Consider the following 24,707-nt stretch of genomic DNA (forward strand, 5'->3'; position numbering starts at 1 on the left):
CCCGAGCGCTATGACATGTCCTTCTTCAAACGAGGCTTGTGGAGAGTATTAAGCGGTAGGCAGCGACTTGGCTCTGCCCCTTGCATTGCTGAAGTCCATGGGCGACGGTAACCACTCACCATCAGGTGGGCCGTATGCCCGTCTGCCTACAAAGGAAATAAAAAAAAAACACTTTTGTGGCAAATATAAGCAGAACGTAGGGTTTTATTTACAATAGTTCCACAAGAATTAAGAATCATTTAAAATGTAGTTTAGCAACGCTGTGTAGACGTTCGTTCATCATCGTCGTGGCCTAAAGGATAAGACGTCCGGTGCATTCGTGTTGAGCGATGCACCGGTGTTCGAATCTCAGGCGGATACCAATTTTTCTAATGAAATACGTACTCGACATTTGTCACTTGAACATTTGTTCAACAAATCAAATCCGTAAATTATAATTTGCGTAATTACTGGTGGTGGGACCTCTTGTGAGTCCGCGCAGGTAGGTACCAGAACCTATTTCTGCTGTAAAGCAATAATGTCTTTCGGTTTGAAGGATGGGGCAGCCGCTATAACTATACTGAGACCTTAGAACTTATATCTCAAGGTGGGTGGCGCATTTACGTTGTAGATGTCTATGGGCTCCAGTAACCACTTGGACTGTGAGCTCGTCCGCCCAAATAAGCAATAAAAAAAACTTATAGACATCTAGATATATATTTTCATTGGCCGTTCCACCAACACCTAAGGTGTAATGAATGAGTCGCCTCATCGATCACGAGCCGGGCTTTACCCGAAAGATTTCTACGCAAAAATATATCTATCGATCAATGTGCTAACCCTCATATGATTGGTTGAAAAACATGAGCAATTTCGTACGCCACAATGTTAACTTTGATTGGGATTTTCTGATGTGTCAGTTCAGATTACATCCGCGAAGTTTATATTATTGCTTGTTTGGTATTGTTACGCGCTGGGGTTCGGTATAAATAAAAAGTTTCACCAAAGAAAAAATTAAAAACTATACTCAACACTTATAACACTTAAAACACTCAACGAACACCTTAAAATTCTCAGTTCGCTCCTTCCGCTTCGCTTCAGGTAATCCGTTCGCTGTTTCGCTTCGAGTAGTTTCGATTACTAACTGCATGCCATCCCTGCAACGCTTTTATAGTCGATAAAACATCCCTAGAATTATCGAGAATATTCCACACAAGTCGAGTATTGTGTGTTTCCGCTATCTAACAATAGACGGCGCTGTACTTCTCGAGCGCTCTAGATGCTACTAGATCCTTCGATATTCGTTCGACTATTCGGCGATAGATGGCGTTACTCTTGCCGGCGTAACAGTATTATTTAATTAGAAACATTACTTGTCGAATTTATAGTTATGGTGATCATAAACGTTATTGCGATGAGGAAATAAATTCAAAAATATGGAATTATTTTATTGTTTTATTGACCTTGTAACATAAACGGTCGGCCGTGCTCGAGGCGTGGTCTCGCCGCCTGGCGAACCCCGCCTACGGGCGACGGACCGTCGAGGCGATCCGCCCGGTCCTCTCGGACTGGGTGAATCGCGACCGAGGACGTCTCACCTTCCGAGCGACGCAGGTGCTCACGGGACACGGTTGTTTCGGTCGCTACCTGCACCTCGTCGCCCGGAGGGAGCCGACACCGAAGTGCCACCACTGCAGTGGCTGCAACGAGGACACGGCGGAGCACACGCTCGCGTACTGCCCCGCTTTCGCGGAGCAGCGCCGCGTCCTCGTTGCAAAAATATGACCGGACTTGTCGCTCTCGACCGTCGTGACTACGATGCTCGGCAGCGACGAGTCCTGGCAGGCGATGCTCGACTTCTGCGAGTCCACCATCTCGCAGAAGAAGGCGGCGGAACGGGAGAGGGAGAGCTCTTCTTCCCTCTCGGCGCCGTGCCGCCGCCGTCGAGCCGGAGGTCGGAGGAGGGCGTTTGTCCAGCTCCAGCCCCTATGAGGAGGCAGTCTCCTCCCGGTGATGGTCACGGGGCGACCTAAGGGGGTTGAGGCTGCGCCGCACGCTACCGTCACTCTAGCGCGCTGGCACCAGGAGGACGGGACGGCGCGTCGGCGGCTGCGGACTGCGATGCGGTCCGCATTTTCGTCGTCGCTGTCGTCGCCGAACATACTGTTGAAGAACAACCCGGTCGGCGGTGTATCGCGTTCCGACCCGGCAGGCTGGTTCTGGCCCAGCGGGGTATCCCGGAACACCAGCGGCACCGCCCGGGCGGCCTGGTAGGGCCGCCGTACCGCGGAGACCGACGTCGTTGGTCGTCGACTATCGCCTCGACGACCCGTCGGTCGGGCGTCCTCGGGGTGGCGCCGCGTGTCTGGTTGTAGTGTTGACCGCGGGAACCCCCCTACTCTGTCCAGGTTCTGACCCCGGACAGAGATCGGACGTCGGGCGTAAAAGTGCAGGGGAGTCGTTTAGTGGGTGGGCCCTAAAATCCTTGGGCCCGCGATCTGCTCTCAACACCTGCAGATCGTTGAGTCTCACATACCCCGCGCGCCCCCTAGGCGCGGGGACCTCGTAGGAGGTTCGGCCCTCGACCCGAAAAAAAAAGGGCTTAATATAATTCTATAAAACATTAACATTATTTATTACAAAAAGCCACGTCTTAGTTTTTACACAATTAGCCATTTTGTGATGGTTATAGCCATTACAACTTCTTTTATATAAACAAATGGAATTATTACGAAACAATTCATAAAATATATTTTACTGGTGGTAGGACCTCTTGGGAGTCCGCACGGGTAGGTATCACCACCCCGCTTATTTCCGCCGTGAAGCAGTAATGCGTTTCGGTTCGAAGGGTGGGGTAGCCGTTGTAACTATACTGAGACCTTAGAACTTATATCTCGAGGTGGGTGGCGCATTTACGTTGTAGATGTCTATGGGCTCCAGTAACCACTTAACACCAGGTGGGCTGTGAGCTCGTCCATCCATCTAAGCAATAAAAAGGAAAAATTATTAAAAAAAACTGATACTAAAAGAATTTGTATTTATTTTTTATTTTAATTTATTAGGCACACAATACACATTACAAGCTAAAGAGATACACAAAAAATAACAACAAGTAAACGAGGCTCGTGGAGAGTATAAAGCGGTAGGCAGCGGCTTGGCTCTGCCGCTGGCATTGCTCAAGTCCATGGGCGACCGTAACCACTCACCATCAGGTGGGCCGTATGCTCGTCTACAAAAAAAGAAAAAAAATGTTTGGCTTGCAACATTAGCGATGTGCGCACGACTAAGCAAGACAAATGTGTTGAGTTTGTACACGATGGTTCTTACAACTCTACTCACAATATACATTAAAACATACATTACTTAACCTACTATATGGAGGATGCCCTTTAACATTTGTATTGAACCGCTTTCAAATACCTTTAAAAAAATGGTAGGCTGCAAGTGTGTTGATCTAGAGCAGTGATTCTCAACCACTGTTCCGCGGCACTTTTGTGTGCCACCAAATTTTGCGAATATATAATAATGTTAATATTATTAAATTATATCATTTTAAAAGAAAAATATTTTAAACATGAATATATATTTAAATCCACAAAAAAAAATTATAGTATATTTTAATTTATTTCGTATATTAAATTTTTTTGATAAACTATTTATACAGTATGTTGTAGTAAGTAAATAATTTTTATCTTTTTTTTTGTGTGCCGCCAAATTTTGAAATCGTTAATTATGTGCCGCAACAAAAAAAGGTTGAGAATCACTGGTCTAGAGTAAATAGCTCGACCCCATTTTTTGCTTGGTTTTCGTTGAAAGCGAAACTAGGTAATTCACCGGTGATTGTGCGGTAGCGTTCTTAGTAGCGTATCAGAATACTGCAAATGCTGGCCAGCATTTAGTGGTAGGTGGTATTGTGACCGTGCACAGTTGAGGAATACCATACCATCTATTACCGCTACGTAGCAATTATGCGTCCCGGTTAGCGCTGGACACAGGACCGTTATGCTCTATATGCGTTATGTAGGTAAACAAATCCATTACTGAAACGAAGCGACTTATATGTGTTTGGATTCAGAAAAGATGTTTTTTAAGGGATTTTATGACCTGGTAACTGAGAACTTTAAGTCATGTCTTATTTTAATTTATATTCATTTTTTATGAAAAATGATATTATTGAGTGAAATGAAATGAAGATGATTAATTTGAGACATTAATCAACTCGGATGAAATTAAATGAAATGAAATGGGATGAAATATAATCTCAGTAAAATGGTGGTCATTTACTAAGATTATTTCAGTGGACTTTTTGGAGGATCCCGAGAAGTTACGTCCAGCGGCTTTGTTTCATTTTCCAACATTTGTGCACTTTCACAGATATTAAACAGTTAATAAACCACCATTATTACACATTTAAACCCAAAGAAACACTAAATAAACAAAATAAAACAAATCACACAACTTCACTCCTCGCGTTCCCGCCAAAAAGTCCTCAGATAAGATGTTTCGTCAATATTTTTTTCTCCTACCTACGCCGAAAGTTCGGTTTTCGTCCCGCTGTACAGGGAAGAAAGTGTAACTTTTTCTCCCTGGGTACAAATGCGCATGCGCGTTAGTGTCTACGTCTGCTCTCACGCACCTAAAATTCTCCGCCATTGTTGTGCTCGAGTAATTTGCAATATTGTGTCTAGTGTAAAAGTGAAATAAACAAAAGGCAATAAAATTTAATAGTGAAGTATTAAACAAAGATCAGTTCATCAGACAGTTAGTTCTTGTTCAATTAGTAGTAGTTCATTTAAAAATTAAAAAACAGTTAAATTGTTAGATAATGTACTATTCTACTGCGCGCAATGTAATAAGCACATACGACTCGATCGTCGCCCGCCAACCTTTACTGTAGATTAAGGGTTCACAAAATACGAGATGTCGAAGCGATAAGTATTTTCTATGTGTAGTTCAGTCGATGAAGACGTTTTTCCCCTGTATTTACAGGTCATTGACTTTCGAACTGCCCACTACTGCCTACATTGTGGAACGTGAACTCATAAACAGAATAAAATCGTTTGAAAAATATCTTATCTTATCTTATACCTTTAAACGAGCAATTCTTGTATATTAATATATATACCTATATAATCTGAATCTTGGAAACGGCTCCAACGATTTTCATAAAATTTAGTATACAGGGGATTTCGGGGGCGATAAATCGATCTAGCTACGATTTATTTTCAGAAAATGTTGTTTTATTCGTGTTTTCAATAATCAACTCTTCCCGACATGTATTGGCGAATAATAATACTATTTTTCTTAATTGAGGGCAACTAACCGCTTTAAAGACACAACAAGATGGCGTTATCACAAAAAAACCGGTCATCATATATCTCTTATTGTATTTTAAATGAGGTGTAGTGTTTTTTATTATTTTACGTTGACAAATGCGCATAAAATGTAGGCCGATCTACCTACTGTAAGTACAATATTACGCTTCTGTCGCCTACGCTATAAATTATGTCATTGAACTACTTCCAAGCTAGTGGAGTGAACCGCCTCCACGTAATTTATTTTTACTGACGTTCTCGTTATACCGAGTCGGTTGGTTTTCATTAAAATAAGCACTTTACTGGCAAATACTTTTAAGCTATTGCATAGCTTTTATCGCGGGCTTTGAGCGCGGCGACCGAATCAAGTAATTCCGTAACGAAAATAAAACCTAACACTAAGAGTGTTAGGTTAGGTTCCGCCTACCATGTAGCTCGCGTTCAACACATTCACACGTTGCGCTTGTGTACTGTTTGTGAATAAGCGCGCGGCGTGACGTCGCACTGCATGCACATCATGAAAAGTCTGCCCATCTCTCTCTCGCGCGGTCTAGCTTATGAGTGTAAAGGAGACAGTTAATGTTTTGCTTTTGTTTGCTAATGTTTATAAATATAGCATGGTCTTATTTTATTATTGTTTTAATATTAAATTATTATTGTCCAATTATAATTGCATAAGTTGATAAAAAATGCTATGCAATAGCTTTACCGCGGCAGTCCCAGAGTGCCACACGTGTTTTTTTTAACATCGATAACCACTACCAGCTCCGAACGCCCCCTTGGCGCTAGGCGACTCGGAATCAGAGCAAAAAAAAAGTTTAGAACAACGATTTAAAACGTAAAGCTTCGCTTTTTTGTAAAGTGAATTTTATCTATCTATTTCTTCTGATGCTCGAAATACTTTACAGCTTTCGTAAACACGGACAAATAGGGTGTAAGTTTTTATCTATATCTTTTTCAAAGCTTTCATATAAATAGAGTTGACAACCGACTAATACTTTTTAAAATTTATTGGCATTTACGTTGTGTTTTTTCAAACAGTATGGACCAGTACCTTGAGGTCTGCCATTTTGTTTGACTTTAGACTTTCATTTTCACTATACGAGGATCACTCTATTACACTACTGTTACATTTTATACCGCATATTTAGATTAATATATGACTAAGTAATGAAATATTTGGCTTTGGCCTATATTTGGCCGCTTTGCTTGCTGGTCTTTGATTTGATTTTGATCTATGGGCTACCAAATTTCTCTCGCCAGGGTTGTCGGTCCAACCGGTTCGAGGAGTCTATAGGAAATACATACATCGAATTTTGTATATATAGACAGATATATTTCCATTTTTAGCATACTACTATATATACTACGCTTGGATATCGGTAATGCCAGAGGTAAAGACGTTGTCTGCTGAATTCCTGCGAGAATAAATCATGCCTTCTTTAAAACTTCTTCCAAGCTCCAAACATTGATATAACCGATAGTCCGGTATAAATTTATATAACAACGCCTCCATATAACACATGAATAGAGCAGAATTACTTTGATCAATCTGATTTGAGTCGGCTTTCGGGGGTAATGACGCGTGTCTTTAATGATTCCTACGGGTTTCCCGTTGATGTGTACGTTTTGACTTTTATTATTATATGCTTGATTATTTGATTTCTGGTAGATAATAGACGTTTTATTGCCGAGTAGATGATAGATAGATAGATAGATGTGATTAGATGAAAGAGGTATAGTTGAATTCTTTGAAAATATAGCTATTTATGGATCGCAAAACCCATAACAGACGCAACGGTAGGCAACGGTTTGGCTGTGCTCCTGGCATTGCTGACGTGCATGAGCAACGGTAGCTGCTCATCATTGGGTGGGCCGTATGCTCGTTTATCTATAGTGGCTATAAAAAATCCAATAAAATTATTTCATAGCCCAGAAATAGGACAGGTCGATATCGTGGTAATAATGGTGGTAGGGCGTCTTGTGACATCTAGGTAACATGACCCTGCCCGTGTCTGCTGTGGAGTAGTAAGGCAATTGGGCTTGAAATATGGGGCAGCCGTTGCATAGTAAAAAGTGAGACTCATGAGTACTCTTGTCAGAGTGGGCTCGGTATTTGCGTTGTCGATTTATATGGGTAACCACTAAATACCTGGTGGGCCGTGAGGTCATGCAATCTTCTTAGCAATAAAAATAAATAGACATTGCGAAATCAACAGTAGTTATAAATAAAATAAATAAAGGAGCCTTCCGTTATAAACAAAAAAGTACTTTTATTCGATGCTATTTAAATCTTTATTTTTATTCACAAGTACCTGATACGAATAATCTGTGAAAAGAAATGGGTAATAATAATATTTAGTGAAGATTAAATTGTTGATTCTATAAATTAATAAATGAATTTATTTTATAAATGTTTTTCTGCTTGTCTTAAATATTAGCGGTATCCGTTTGTCTGTTTCTATTATTTCTGTCCAAGATCTTCACAGCGTGAAACGGAACACTTACTCTCATTTTTTATATTATCTGTGCATTTTTCACTCAACCATGATTTTGGCGCCTTTTTTTATATTTCAAATATTTTATCTAATTAGTATTGTCGGAATAACAATACATAACATCACCTCAATAAACCGACTTATTATTTGTCCAGAGCGTGGACAATTTCTATTCTTCGTTTCTATTCGTACTTCGTTTGTAATTCAGTTTAAAACATTACGTTTTAAATAGTTAATTTTCTAATAAATAGAGTCGTTAAATTTGTGATAATTAGGGAGGACCAGGCTGGAGACCGCCAACGTAATTGTGTCGCTATTATTATCCATGCGATAAAATCCATTTGTTGATTGTCCTACGTTACATAATGGAACCATCTGAAAGCTTTTTACGTTCATCATAAAAAAAAAACATTTACATATTCTATAATCGTAAATAATAAATTGTTGTTTTTTATATAATATGTGGTTTAAACAATTCTATATATTAATACGTGAAAGAAAAATTTTGTATCCCTTTTTACGAAAATTGCGCGGGCGGAGAAGTATGAAATTTCCCACACTTATAGAGAATATAATTATGCCTAAAAAATACATTAAATCAATAAAAAAAAACATTACACACAAGTTACCATGTATTTGACGCACACACGCATGCATACTGTTCATTTATTGTCAAACTTTTGTTCTTGACGTCTGTTGTCAAATTGAGAATAGATTAAACATTGCTTGTCTTTATTAATATTTTCTATAGTGTAGTCTTGGCGAAATTTGTGATTATAGAAGTTTAATAGTCTTTGAAAATAGAATCATAATAGTGAACAAACTTACAATTTCAGTTAATTATAGTCGAATTTCGACTACTGCGGGACCCCTAGTTTAAATAAAAAGACGAATAAACGTTTTGGCGAATATTCTTGATTCGGCTGAATTAAAATGGTTTGTATTATTTACAGGTATAAGCAAGAGTGAGATGGATATCGCGCAGTGAACATGGCGGTGAACAGCCCTGGTGGATATCCTCCCGTCTCCCCTAAGCCTCACACTCCGAAAAGTCCTCGCCATTTCGTCTTCCCACAAAAAAGTCCTTCCATAACATCAAGCACCTCTTCCTCCGGATACTACACTCCCCAATCCGGTTGCAGCTATGACAAGCACAGCCAACCACCGAAATCCCCAATCGCGCACGGCCATCGAAGCCCAATGAGTCCGAGGCACTTTAATTTCCCTCAGAAGTGTCCTTCCGATCGCTCCAGTCCAAGCAGCTTGGACCGCACACACGGCCTACATTACAGCACGTCTCTGAAGCACAACCGCAGAGAAAAGTCCCGCTCGCCGAAACCGCCTCCCGTGCACATTCACACAAACCCCGGTTACGTCTCTCCAAATCGAACTAGGAAACTATATGGATCTACTTCCACAGTGAGCTCACCGCGGCTCGTGACGTCACCGAGTATCGTGTCTAGCCACACCGATGACTCCATAGACGCTATGCCGGGGACTCCATCAGCGATCCTTCACGACGCGGACGATGAGGCAACAACAACCTATTCCAAGATATGTCGGAAATCAACGTCCGATCTAACCGATATGACTGATGACACGCCACAGACCCGTTCGACTAGCATCAGTAGACCGTGCTCTCCGATGAGACGAGGGTCGATGAAGGGGGGCCTAGCATATCTGGCTAGTCGCAGAGGCTCAAGGGAATCCACGATTTCGAACTGCGATTCTGTCGAAGACATAGGGCCTCTAAATTTCCAAAACACGATGCGTGGGAGGCAACGGAGGACGTCTAACTTTCTAGAATTACCAGGTAACTTTGATATTTTTTGTTAGAATTAAGACTAAGTTCTATTTATGTCACAACAGATATAGAAATGGAAGTGGGCAGGCGACGTCACGTTAATTAATCCATTGCGACTGAACTGAGGGCGTTGCACAAATCCGTTCTTGTCATTCACAAAGCGGTTTTATAACGGGCTTATAATGAAAACGGTATAAAGTAGAGTGAGTTTTAATACTTTATAAATAGAAGCCTTTTCATAATAAAACCGTTGATAAAATTGCAGAACATAGGATGTTTTAAGACGAAAGCTAAATAGTGTTAATCTAGTGTTAAGTGGTTGCAGGCATTGACATCACAGCTTGAGTATTATCATCCATCTTTTTACTGGTGGTAGGACCTCTTGTGAGTCCGCACGGGTAGGTACCACCGCTCCGCCTATTCCTGCCGTGAAGCAGTAATGCGTTTCAGTTTGAAGGGTGGGGCAGCCGTTGTAACTATACTGAGACCTTAGAACTTATATTTCAAGGTGGGTGGCGCATTTACGTTGTAGATGTCTATGGGCTCCAGTAACCACTTAATATCAGGTGGGCTGTGAGTTCGTCCACCCATCTAAGCAATAAAAAAAAAACCTGAATAGACACGTAGTAGGTTCATTGACCCGTCGAAACAACAAAGGTCACAAGGTGGGTAGTCCGAGACAATAAAAACTGAATAGTTTCCGTACGGTCCGAAGCAATAACTTGAAACTAATAAACGCGAATTCGACTGTTATATTTTTTAATATATTATAATAATACATGCGGAAGGCCGATATTTTAAGCTCTCACGTGTAAGGTAAAGGGTATCTAACCACATTGTAAGCTTGCACTGCATGCGTATTACTACCGCGACGCAGCCACACTTTTCGGTTTGAAGCACGTGACAATAGTGAAATGATCCAAACGAAACTCATATCCCAAGTTCACCAACCACTATCTCTATATATAAAAACTAGCGACCCGCCCTCGCTTCGCTTCGGAAACATTAAAACACACATGAAACCAAAAAAAAAAAAAAGTATCCTATGTTCATCAGGGACAATGTCGGTTTCTAATGGAAAAAGAATTTTTCAAATCGGTCCAGTAGTTTCGGAGCCTATTCGAAACAAACAAACAAACAAATCTTTCCTCTTTATAATATTAGTATAGATGAATTGCTGTTCGTTAGTCTCGCTAAAACTCGAGAACGGCTGGACCGATTTGGCTAATTTTAGTCTTGAATTATTTGTGGAAGTCCAGAGAATGTTTAAAAGGTAGATAAATATGAAAGTACTCAGAATTAAATAAAAATAACAATTTTGTTTTTCCTTTGATGTCCCCCCCGTCGGACGGATTCCTTTTGTTTGTTTTAAGTTTATTTTATACAAAAGTTTAGGTATTTTATTTATCGATTGAGGCACTACGAAGTCTGCCGGGTCAGCTAGTCTATCTTCTATCTATATATATAAAAATGAATTGCTGTTCATTAGTCTCGCTAAAACTCGAGAACGGCTGGACCGATTTAGCTAATTTTGTTTTTGGTCTTGAATTATTTGTGGAAGTCCAGAGAAGGTTTAAAAGGTACATAAATATGAAAATTTTCGGAATTAAATAAAAATAACAATTTTGTTTTTCCTTTGATGTGTCCCCCGTCGGACGGATTGCTTTTGTTTGTTTTAAGTTTATTTTATACAAAAGCTTAGGTCTTTTATTTATCGATTGAGGCACTACGAAGTTTGCCGGGTTAGCTAGTCTATATATATAAAAAATGAATTGCTGTTCGTTAGTCTCGCTAAAACTCCATCTCCTACCGTCGCCGAATCATTACTGCAAGATCATGTTGATAAATGCAGTGTTAACTTTAAGTTCACAAATATTGCTATAAAGGACATAATTGATAATTTCAAGCTCATTAACATTAAAAAAACTGGTGATTTATGGGGAATATCAATGAAGGTTATAAAATCCATTATTGATATAATCGCACCTTACCTTGCTACAATATTTAATGACTGTATTGATAGTGGTGTGTTTCCTGATCTAATGAAATATAGTAAAATAATACCTCTGTTTAAATCTGGTAGTACTTTTGACCCCACTAACTTTAGACCCATTTCAGTACTACCAACTTTGAGTAAAATTTTTGAAAAAATTATTTTGGAACAGCTTTTGAACCATTTCTATTCCAATAACCTGCTTCATAACAAACAATATGGATTCACTAGAGGCCGTTCGACTATTGATGCAGGTGTAGATCTTATTAAAAATATTTTTCAGGCTTGGGAGGAATCGCATAATGCCCTTGGGGTATTCTGCGACTTATCTAAAGCTTTTGATTGTGTTGAGCATAATACATTGTTGAGGAAATTACACCATTATGGTATTAGGGGCGTTTCATTAGAACTTATTAAATCTTATTTATCCGGAAGAATCCAAAAGGTAGACGTTAAAGGAAAGAGATCTTCCGGTGTCTTACTTAATATGGGTGTTCCTCAGGGTTCCATATTGGGTCCCTTCTTATTTCTTGTGTATATCAATGATTTACCAAAGTTTATTGAAACCCGTCACGAGGTCGTATTATTCGCTGATGATACATCCTTATTGTTTAAAATTAAACGACAATTGGAAGATTATGACGATGTGAATGATGCTATCTCGCGCGTGGTACATTGGTTTAGTGTTAATAATCTGTTATTAAATAACAAAAAAACAAAATGTATAAAATTTACCACACCTAATGTTAGACAAGTAGACACTAATATCATTGTAAGTGGAGAGACACTGGAGCTTGTTGATTCGACAGTTTTTCTTGGTATAACAGTTGATTCCAGGCTGCAGTGGGGTCCTCACATATGCAAGTTAGCGAATAGACTTAGTTCTGCAGCGTTTGCGGTAAAAAAAATACGAACGTATACTGATGAAGATACGGCACGTCTAGTTTATTTCAGTTATTTTCATAGTGTTATGTCCTATGGCATTTTGCTATGGGGCAATGCTGCCGATGTCGAAACGATTTTCATCCTGCAGAAGAGGGCTATTCGTGCTATTTATAATATGCACCCGAGGGAATCCTTGAGGGACAAGTTTAAGGAAATCAAAATTCTAACTTTAGCGTCCCAATACATTTTTGAAAATTTATTGTACGTGCGTAAAAACATTGTAGAATTCCCCAGAGTCTGCGATTTGCATAATGTGAACACTAGGAACAAACATAGGCTTGCGTTGCCGGCGGCTCGAATTAAGAAAATAAGCAACTCTTTCAGGGGGCTGGGTGTACAGCTTTTCAACAAGATCCCACAAAACGTTCAACTACTACCTGTTCATAGATTTAAGAAAACTGTCAAGGAACGTTTGTGCAACAAGGCATATTATAAAGTTAAGGATTTTTTACTAGATGGCACTACGTGGGAATGAGGCGTTCGCTCCTGGCCTTTTCATTTTTCATTATTATTATTATTTATTTGAATTGTATTTTTTTGACTTGTTTTTTTGTATACTGTAAATATGTTTTCTTGTTTAAAAAAAAAGAAAATAGTTGAGAAAATACAAAAAAAAAAAAAAAAAGCCCGCTGAGTTTGTTTCGCCGGTTCTTCTCAGGACTGTGGCTTTTTTTGGAACCGGTGGTAGAGTTAACATTTTCTTTTACATTTTGACATTCAACAAGTGTGTTTTTGATGACATCCAAGTTGAAATAAATGATTTTGAATTTGAATTGAATTGAATTTGACTAGAGAACGGCTGGACCGATTTGGCAAATTTTGGTCTTGAATTATTTGTGGAAGTCCAGGGAAGGTTCAAAAGGTAAATAAATGAATGAAAATGCTCGGAATTAAATAAAAATAACAATTTTGTTTTTCCTTTTTTTGTTTTAAGTTTCTTTTATAAAAAAGTTTAGGTTTTTTATTTTTATCGATTGAGGCACTATGAAGTCTGCCGGGTCAACCAGTATGCAATAAAAAAAAAAAAACAACACCGGTATTCTTGTCAATTCATCGCACAAATTCATGTCAGCAGTAAAACAGCTGAATCGGCTTCAAAATTACGAACCTCTAACAAAGCTCGTAAATGTGAATTCGAATAAAAAAGGTACCTTTGGAATACCCAATTGAGTTGACAATTACTTAAAAGTTAGTACACAATAAATGAGCGATGAAGAGAGACGGACATAATTTTCTTGTATTAGAAAAGTTTTTGCTTTATTCTTTGGGTTGCGAAGTTTCGGGTTGATAAGTTTGACGGAACGGGTACAGAGATGGAAATATACTGCGACCAATCGGTTACATCGATGAGTTTGTGTTGTGAAGTCCCCACAGACGATGTTATTAACTTAAGAATAAAAATAAAGAGTTTAGAAATCAAGTACTTGAATCTGGCCAACGAGTAAGTAATTTTAGTGCAACCATAATTATGTATGTAGTAATATCAATGGAGACCGTAATTACTTGTAAATATAAGAATTTCTGTGGTTTCCACGAGTCGTGGAAATAATTAAAACTACTTTTACAGTGTACGACTGAGGTCCAATATCTTAGTCGTCTGTAAACGCAGAGTCGGAAATTATGTAATGAAAAAAAAAAGTGTAATTAAAATCGAAAAAGTAGCTTTTATAGTTAATAGTCGTTAGTAATTATACTCGTAAATACTTAAGTTTATGTGTGTTTACAAATTATACCTACAGGCAGTACATACTTTGTAGGCTTTATCTCTCACCATTTTTAGAATATTATTGTGTAATAATAAAAAATCCGGCAAAACTACGGTAAGTACTCTGTCTATTTGTGCTTAATAACAAACTCGCGGCAGTTCCATCGTTCTTTTGTGCCAAACGACCAACTCACCAGTCGCCTCACCGCTCTCAAGCATACTCATGCTAACAATCACACACTAAAATGGAGAATTCAATCAACTTCAAAACATTATTATGTTCGTGTCACCACTTTTTAAATAATAAGCTGTATATTCGTGCAACTGTCGTAGAGTACGATAGCTCAGTTTTATTTTTTATTTTTAGGTATTTTTGTTATACGTGCTTACCGCCAACTGCTGATGATTTCACGACTGCCCTTTTTTTCAATTGTTGCACAAATTGCGGAAACGCGTAGCGCTAGTATCGCGTCCAGTTGATCGCGCGGGTAACGGGGCAAGATGGCGGGAGATTTCAAAATATAAATGTCAAAACCTGACATTTGAAAAAATGACATAGCGAATCAAATTATTTTCTTATACCGAATTTTATTCGTAATTCTGGTTTACAAGGGAGAATCAAGTACAAAATTCCAATAGAATGTTACCCAAAGCGAGCCAATAAAGAACGTGCAAATAAAATTGCGAGTTTTCACATGACCATCGATTTGTGCACATTAAGAATGGAAGATGTTTAGTTTTTTTAAATAACAGTTTTGTGCATGTTTAAGATATCGTAATACTGTAGGCGAAGACACCCGGAATCTTACGTATTAATAAACTGTTGATGTACTCGATTATTCTACTAGATATATTATTCGAAAGAAGATGTGCCATAGATACATATGTATAAAGATAGTGAAGCGGCAAAGCAGCTAATAATACTAGATAGATAGCTTCCCTAATCGAAATAGTTTTAGACCACAGGCGAACTAAATCTGTAGACTGAAAGGAGTAACAAACTGAATCTCGCTCACTAAATGTTTACTTTAAACCTATGTTGTACTTTGATGATAAACTTTATATTAATTCCATTCTTAGGGAACGTGTAAGGGTAAATGTTGACTTTGTTCTAGACTAGGAAATTCAGTAGATTATTTTTGTAGGACATTACGAAAACTAAAACCATTATGGTTTTAATTGAATTTTTGGAATGAAGTTCCTCATGGGACGATGCCGAGGGGTATCCTAACCGAGAAAAAACGTCCGTAACGTAAGATTTTTTTTTTATATTTTTAGATAATTTGGCTTTGTTATTTTTTTTATTTTTTAATGCTTATATGGATGGACGAACTCACGGCTCACCTGATGTTATGTGGTTACCGGAGCCCATAGACATTTACAACGTAAGTGTCGCCACCCACCTTGAGATATGAGTTCTAAGGTTATGAGGATATGAGTTCTATAGTTACAACGGCTGCCCTATCCTTCAAACCGAAACGCATTACTGCTTCACGGCCGAAATAGGCAGGGCGGTGGCACCTACCCGCGCGGACTCACAAGAGGTCCTACCACCTCCACCATCCACCTCCTTAGAACCTCAAGGTGGGTGGCGCATTTAGGTTGTAGATGTCTATGTGCTCCAGTAACCACTTAACATCAGATGGGCTGTGAGCTGTTCCACCCATCGGAGCAATAAAAAAAAAACCTTTTCTGTTAGTAAGCATGTGGTAAGTATGAGTCAATATGTAATTAGTAAATTGGAGCACTGAGAGCAGAATGTTCTTTTATCAAATAAACGTTGTTCTGAACTAACGAGATAGCTCTTACATCGCACTACCCACAGTTTCAATAAAAACATATGTGAATCGATCGAGTCAAAAGCCACTCTATGAAATTACACATCTGTTTATTTTTTTATTCTCTTTTATGTCTCGTTGCTATGGTTACGAATAATGCCCCTAATCTATGAGCTGTGTAAGTATTTATCTATACTAATCTATACTAATATATAAATCTACAGTGGTTTTTACGGATGTTCCGTTATAACTACTGAACCATGCATCCGATTGACTTGAAACTTGGTATCCATGTAGGAAATACATGTAATTAATGGATAGGCTAATATTTATATTAGTGTTGGACTCCCTACACCAGTTGCGGGGGCGTTAATGATGAGAATCTTTGTGGGGGTGAGATATAATAATATTAATTTTAAATGCCCAGCGAAGGGGACGGGTACAGCTAGTTTTCGTATATAACTTACACACTCGAAGGTAAACCTACATGTGACGTTACATACAATGTAAGCCGACACAAAATAGGTTGTAAACGTCAAGTGCCACTTTAACATTAGTTCGGGCTTCAACAAGCTAACTAGAGAGAGCTTTATGTGCTCGACAACAGAGTTGTGAAGACAAACTTGACATTTATTTGCGCTTGAAAAGTACGGCTGTAATTTAAGCGTTGTTCGTGGAGTCATAAATTTTTTTGCTTAAACATTATTATTATTATTTTTTAATTTTTTATTGCTTAGATGTGTGGACGAGCTCACAGCCCACCTGGTGTTAAGTGGTTACTGAAGCCCATGGACATCTACAACGTAAATGCGCCACCCACCTTGAGATATAAGTTCTAAGATCTCAGTATAGTTACAAAGGCTGCTCCACTCTTCAAACCGAAACGCATTACTGCTTCACGGCAGAAATAGGCAGGGCGGTGGTACCTACACGCGCGGACTCACAAGAGGTCCTACTACCAGTAATTACGGAAATTATAATTTTGCGAGTTTTACTTTTATTACACGATGTTATTTCTTCACCGTGGAAGTCAATCGTGAACATTTGTTGAGTACGTAATTCATTAGAAAAATTGGTACCCGCCAGGGATTCGAACACAGGTGCATCGCTCAACACGAATGCACCGGATGTCTTATCTCTTAGGCCACGACGACTTCTAATTAAGGGTATCATGCCTTTCTCAAATATCATGATTAAGTAATATGTTTGGACGCTGCTTCTAACAATCTCTGAGTTGATCTCATCATCTCGTTTCTAATGTCGTATATCTCGTTACCAGAGCAGAGTTCATCCATACTACCTAGGACTATATAATGCTTTCTTCAAACTGGGCTTACAAAGATATCTCTACGGTAGGCAGTGGCTTGAGTATATTCCTGGTGTTGCTGAAATCGTTCTTAATTTTATTGTATACTAGCTGACCCGGCAGACTTCGTAGTGCCTCAATCGATAAATAAAAGACCTAAACTTTTGTATAAAATAAAATGAAAACAAACAAAAGGAATCCGTCCGTCGGGGGACGGACACCAAAGGGAAAACCAAATTGTTATTTTTGTTTAATTCCGAGCATTTTCATATTTATCTACCTTTTAAACCTTCTCTGGACTTCCACAAATAATTCAAGACCAAAGTTAGCCAAATCAGTCCAGCCGTTCTCGAGTTTTAGCGAGACTAACGATCAGCAATTCATTTTTATATATATAGATAGATTGTGCCTCTTTGTCGCTCGTTGCGCGCTCTCGCTTGCACTTCAAGCCTTAAATGGAACGCCCCATGAGTCATGTTTTTTCGTGCTTGCAGCCGGCTCCATCGAATTATAAGACGTTGTCATGTCAAAAATATAAATAGAACGATACAAAATACAATTGTCAACAATTATTGATTTTAAATACTAATGACAAAATGTGGGTAACTAAGTTGACACGCGAATGAACAATGTCCGTCTACCCCTGGTGCCGAGATCAGAAAGTGGCCGTGAAAGAGGCGGCATGTTAGTGATGCCCTCAACTCTCCTCTCCAACTCCGACCAGTCTGAAGTCGCTGCTGTATTACGTCAGCAGGCCACGCCCACTTCCTAGGTCTTCTTTCCTTAGAATAAACTAATTTGTATTTTGTCCTCAGTGGTGGAACATTCGCGTCCTCGGGTCTGTTCTTTGCCGGAAAAGCCGTACAACCCTCGGGCGTCCGACGACTTGTACCGGCTGCGGACCTTCAGCATCACGACCAAGGGCGGCGTCGTCAACTGCGGAGACTCCATCTGCAACCGCCGGAGTCGGTCGAACACTTCCGTCAATTCAACTAACAGCAGGTGATGAAATTTTACTGCTTCTTCTTCTTTCTCTTTTTTCTTCTTACCACGTTCCCGCTTAACTTTGCGGTCCTAAGACTAATGTAAGTGTAAGTAAACTAAAGACTAAACTATATGACCTCAAAGGGTTAATGAGTTTCCAGTATTTCTGTAGCTGTAGTCGCTAGGTTTAGTAAAATAATAATTCGTTGAGCTCAAATATAAATATCGATATATGTAATAAGTAATATTGTCGAGGCGAGTAGTCGAGTTCCAACGGTATCATCCAAAATGGATCAAAATGTGGGTAGATTTATCTGCTTTTAACAGCCCACATTTTTGAGTCTACCAGTAATCTTGGTGCTTGCAACAACGCCAAAATGTTGGTGACTCACTAAATGTGATAAAAACGCCATAAAAATCTGTTCAATAATATTTTATTACAAGTCTCAATCGCTAAAGTTTTTAAGCTTCAATCGTACTCTCATGTGATCCACTACTGTTATATGCTTTATCTACCTCAATTGTAGATTTTTTATTTATTTATTGCTTTGATGTGTGGACGAGCTCACAGCCCACCACCTGGTGTTAAGTGATTACTGGAGCCCATAGACATCTACAACGTAAATGCGCCACACACCTTGAGATATAGTTCTAAGGTCTCAGTATAGTCACAACGGCTGCCCCACCCTTCAAACCGAAACGCATTACTGCTTCACGGCAGAAATAGGCGGGGCGGTGGTACCTGCCCGTGCGGACTCACAAGAGGTCCTACCACCGGTAATGATATATAATAATGATAGATATAATATACATACATATATTGATTGTATAGATCTATTTTCGTCATTATTCAATAATCTGCGTAAAGGCTTGTTCTATCTTGATAGACCACTCTCTGCGTAAAGGCTTGTTCTATCTTGATAGACCACTCTAAATATTGTTAATAATAGTACACCGCAGCACACCTGCTGTATCTTTTCTAGAATTTCTGTAGATAGAACGGCAAGCCGGAAGCGATCTCTTTTCTCTCCTTTTAGCAATAAGACCGCTTATTGTACTATCTTTACCACTATCCTACATCTAATTTTTATCAAGATCTAACCAGTAAGTTGCTTTTTTATTTAGTAGGCTTTACATTATGTTCAATTTTTTTTCTTATTGCCAAGTAAATGTTTTTTATTGGCAAGTAAAAGAAAGGTTTCTTATACGCGTCCTGTTTTTCGAACACAAAGTCGTATTATATTTCTGAATGAAAGCGACACCCCGAGGGATCGAGAGGTCGTGACTTTCGGAAAGAAAGTTTACAACCGCATTTTATCTTGTATTCTATGGATATGTAATCCCATTTTCAACAACGCGATGGTCGTTGTTTTTTGGTACGAAAGGTGCCGAGTTCAGGAAGATTATTTATTGGATAGATAGGGCAGGTGTGGAGTTGTTATCTATTAGTCCAGTGAATGCTCGGAGAAAAGGGAACTGGGTCGGCCACATATGCCGTCGTACTGACAATCGGTGGGGTACAACAGTACTGAGGTGGAGACCTCGTACTGGTCATCGTAACGCCGGCAGACATCCAATGAGGAGGACCGACGACCTGGTCAAAATAAATAGTAAGGGGACTGGATGCGAAAGGCAAAAGACCGAAAAGAATGGAGTGCATACGAAAAGACCTATACTCAGCATTGGGTGGACAAAAGAAGAGAGCCTATGGGCAATTCAACATGAAAATCGCTATCTACCCTAACATATGACGAAATCTCAATTAAATTGTATAAAGCTTACCTCCAGGGCTCACGTGCGTCCTATCACCACTGTTTGCTCATAAGCATGTTGAATTCGGGTAATGAGTAAAATCGTTGGAAGAGATAAAAACGCTCTGTATATGGAGGTTATTTTTTATTACGTAGATGGGTGGACGAGCTCACAGCCCACCTGGTGTTAAGTGGTTACTGGAGCCCATAGACATCTACAACGTAAATGCGCCACCCACCTTGAGATATAAGTTCTAAGATCTCAGTACAGTTACAACGGCTGCCCCACCCTTTAAACCAAAACGCTGAGCCGCGCTGTCTGGTTGTAGTGTTGACCGCGGTAACTCCCCCTACCTCATCCGGGTTCTGGCCTCGGAGGGGATCGGACGTCGGGTGTAAGAGTGCAGGGGAGTCGTTTAGTGGGTGGGCCCTAAAATCCTTGGGCCCGCGATCTGCTCACAACACCATGCAGATCGTTGAGTCTCACATACCCCGTGCGCCCCTTATGCGCGGGGACCTCGTAGGAGGATCGGCCCCCTTCACGAAAAAAAAGGACTATACGGCGGATGCATTAACACCTCCAAATCCAAACCCAAAACTGTTTTCTGGTCAATTCCCAGTTCTTCAGCTAGGTCGTGACTACTGATACACCGATCTTCCTCTACTTTTTCAGAAATGGCATCCATTTTATCCGTAATAGTACGAGCAGAGCGACGTGCATCTTTGACATCAAAATTTTCGGATTGAAAACGCTTAAACCAAATTTGTGCTACTCTCACAAACACTGCACTAGGTCCATAAACATCGCAAATTGTTTTCGCGGCTTGCGTTGGATTTTTACCTTTTTTGTAGTAAAATTTTAAAATGTATCGAATTTCTTCATTAGATTCACTCATCTTGACTGTACGAAGAATAAATAAAAGTCACACATTTTCCTAATTTGAATTTGCAATGATCTTCTTTAAAATGTAAACTTTTACTGATACCAAAACCAGCCAGATACAAGTGGTATAGCCAAAGAGATTTTATTACAAGTTCATACATACTATAATGCGAAAAGACTTTTTCCCCAACCTATTACATACGTATAATCAGACTACACTTTGTTCGTGTCGTTTGATTACATTTTTTAGAAAAAAAAAAAACGGTAACAGCCTCCAAAGTTTGAAGCCGCACAGTCGCATCGCTTGATATGAATAAACCGGGCGCCCTTATTTAAACCTTGACCTCTTCAAGTTCAGCTCAGATATATTTGATTGAGAGGAGAACTTTTGAAACTTCTGAGTATAAGCCTTGTTTTGGTTGTTACAATTTTCGAATACCTTTGAAATGTATTTTCTGTGCTCAAATAAAATGTACCCCGAGATTATTATTAAGCTAATTTCAGTGGAATCATTTCGAAAGGACGCCTCCGTATCGTTGTGGGCGTAGGGATGTCGATTACACGGATTTAGATGTAATTAGGTGTGAGCACAAAATGTTTCTTCGTCATGGAATTTCGAAATACAAGTTAAATTTGATATACATTAGGAATGATCTGGGTTTTGAGAAACTTCGGAATCGTGCGATGGAGGTTCGTGGCATTCACGTTTTAATCCGAATGGAAGACAGAAAAGCGAAGGTTTGCTTGTTCTTAGACAATAGATCCACTATTGGCACGCAGGCACAGGGACCACTTAGGCGGTTTGGCTCCTGACCCGAAAAACTTACTGGTGGTAGGACCTCTTGTGAGTCCGCGCGGGTGGGTACCACCACCCTGCCTATTTCTGCCGTGAAGCAGTAATGCGTTTCGGTTTGAAGGGTGGGGCAGCCGTTGTAATTATACTTGAGACCTTAGAACTTGTATCTCAAAGTGGGCGGCGTATTTACGTTGTGGATGTCTATGGGCTCCACTTAACACCAGGTGGGCTGTGAGCTCGTCCACCCATCTAAGCAATAAAAAAAAAGGCTTGCTACTGCTGCGTTTTCGAATGGAATCGCCATAGTATGCGCAATCCTGCGCGTTTTTTTAATAATCCTTTGGCTTTCAACTTCCTTTTGTTTAAGAGGCAATGCTCACGAGACAAGAATATAAACACCCGAGATCCCTCCTAGTCGATAGCTACTCGATCAACGAGGTTAATGATGGCCGTGAAACAACTGAAAATGGATAAGTTATAAACACCATTGGAACGTGTCCAGTGTTGAATAACGATTGGTAGAGAAAGTAATGGATGAAATTAATGGATTTGAGATTAAGTTCTTTTTACTGCTGTGGACAGACAGACGTGTTCATGTCTCAATGGTTTAGTTTAACGACTATACCACTATTTTATAACCGTGTTTCTGTTTTGCGACAGAAATAGGCAAGATGGTGCGAATTACCGATCGTATAGCTAGAGTTAGCTTTAAGCGCGTTACGTTGCAGGGGTGGCCCTTTTATCTATACTATTTATACTAATATTATAAAGCTGAAGAGTTTGTTTGTTTGAACGCGCTAATCTCAGGAGCTACTGGTCCGATTTGAAAAATTCTTTCAGTGTTAGATAGCTCATTCATTTAGGAAAGCTATAGTCTATATATAACATCACGCTAAGATAAGAGCAACAATAAAAAATGTTTCAAAATCGGGTTTTTTTTTCTCTTTGGAGAGCTTCTGCTGCGTGCGCTGCAGAAACGGTTGAAGTTTCGCTAAAATAAAATTTAGTAACTATTCCACGCGGACGAAGTCGCGGGCAAAAGCTAGTTGTTAATATGTCTTCTGGCGAAAAATCGGGTTAAAATGAAAAACAAGAAATTGTACAATGAATAAATCCTATACAAGAGTAAGTCGTGAATACAACCCTAAGGATGTTTTCAAATGTACACATAATACAAATACACACACTCAAACGTCATAAAATATGCATGACGCCCACGTTGGCGCGCGGTCTGACGTTCTTTGTGAACGGCTTAATTGAACTGTTGGACCGTTCAGCCGTCAGACTGAAACGGCCCAGCCGTTTGTCGACCGCAACTAGATGCCGCGCCACACCGGCTGTTGTTGTACCTTTGTGTTCTGTGCTCGTATTTGACGAGTTATTTTTCATATACGTTTTATGTTTATGATAAGGTAAAATTAAATAATATTGTCTAATGTTTTGTGTTAATGAAGCAATAAAAATAAAAGATAAAGCGAAAAGCGTTTTGTTAAATTTTATTCTACGAATTTGATCATCGTCATACAACATTTTGATTTTAATTATCTATAATAAAAATAAAGTAACGAATAGTAAGTAACTTTAATTTTTTTTAACTAGAAAACATTTTATTTCGTCTAATAAAATAAAAACTCCTAAAATAAAATAAAAACTACTCATTATCCTTGTTTTTTCATCGTTTTTAATAGATAAAGAATGTTTAACGTGTAAGCAGAATACATAACATAACATACATAAAATAAAAATATATTTTTTTATTAATTATGTTTTTTATTGATCTAGAATAGGAATGGTTCATCTCTCTCCGTGGCTGTCCTAAAAGGCGACTAAGGAATTTATCAAAAAACGCGCAGCAGCATTCCCCAAGACCATATTCGGCATCGACCGAATATGGACTTGGGGAACGTATTGTAAGTCCGTTCTGGTAGGAATCACTTTTAAATGCGGGATATCCTTTTTATAATACAATTGGGACTGAGCTTGTCTCATAATGGCTAGCGGGTTTCCCGTTGTGATATCTATGTTCTTCATTAACCACGCAATACCAAAGCGATGAGTTCTTTCACCAATCTAATGCAATAGAATAAAATGATACACTGTTATAGAAAATACAACAAAAATAAATTTTAATAAATTCGAATTAAAAATAGTGTAAGAAAAAAATATTTTATTGTAATAAAAAGCGTGGGGTGCATGGTATCAGTAGTTATAAATATTTTATAAACAGATATGAGTAGAAGGGTTATTTTGATAATATCTTGAAAAGCACCCCACGCTTTTTTTAAATATTATTTAAGTTTCATTTTTTAGTTGAATTTCAATTTTATCAATTTTTTTTTTAATATTGATTTGTCATCGGTCCTCAATAAGTATGCCAAATTTCGAATTAATCCGACGTTTTGAAGGGGGCCAAAATTATGTTCAAAGATTCCGTTACATACGTACGTCTGAAGCTAATAAAAGCGTATTAAAAAGGAAGCTAGTATACGATGATCAGTCGAGATATGTGTTGGTCATGTTGCGTGACTACGCTGACCTAGTTATACCTACGTTTGTACGGGCGGAAGACTTCATCGTGAGCCCGTTGGTAATCTCTAGCGTAATCAATTCCACAGTTGGACGCACCCGACTTTAGATTAACTTCTTGGAACCGTGAAAACTCAATTCTGTTTCATAAACGGCATGTAGGTATTGTCGTGGTCAGAGCGATTGTTAAAACGCGTACTTTTTCAAACGATTAAGACAATGGTAGGACCTCTTGTGAATCCGCGCGCGTAGGTACCACTACACTGCCTATTTCTGCCGTGAAGAAGTAATGCGTTTCGGTTTGAAGGGTTAGGCAGCCGTTGTAACTATACTTGAGGCCTAAGAACTTATATCTCAAGGTGGGTGGCGCATTTACGTTGTAGACTTCTATGGGCTCCAGTAACCACTTAACACCAGGTGGGCTTTGAGCTCGTCCACCTATCT

The 24,707-nt window shown here is 39.2% G+C and overlaps 1 protein-coding gene across 2 annotated transcripts in view; it reads left to right on the plus strand.

Moving 5' to 3' along the window:
- The window catches only part of LOC114250730 (uncharacterized), a 76,560-nt gene that overhangs the window by 22,808 nt on the left and 29,045 nt on the right, over window positions 1–24,707 (plus strand). Inside the window, exons 2-4 of one of the 2 annotated variants that reach the window (XM_089735728.1) lie at window positions 8,746–8,801; window positions 9,213–9,605; window positions 18,139–18,325. In XM_089735728.1, coding sequence (XP_089591854.1) covers window positions 8,783–8,801; window positions 9,213–9,605; window positions 18,139–18,325 — 599 coding nt within the window. In that variant the 5' untranslated portion in view covers window positions 8,746–8,782. Of the gene's footprint in view, window positions 1–8,745; window positions 9,606–18,138; window positions 18,326–24,707 lie in introns of both variants that reach the window. The other variant, XM_089735727.1, reaches the window with a different exon arrangement.

The sequence above is a fragment of the Bombyx mandarina genome, chromosome 20 (genome assembly GCF_030267445.1).
Source record: "Bombyx mandarina strain Sakado chromosome 20, ASM3026744v2".
In the NCBI taxonomy this organism is placed as follows: Eukaryota; Metazoa; Arthropoda; class Insecta; order Lepidoptera; family Bombycidae; genus Bombyx; species Bombyx mandarina.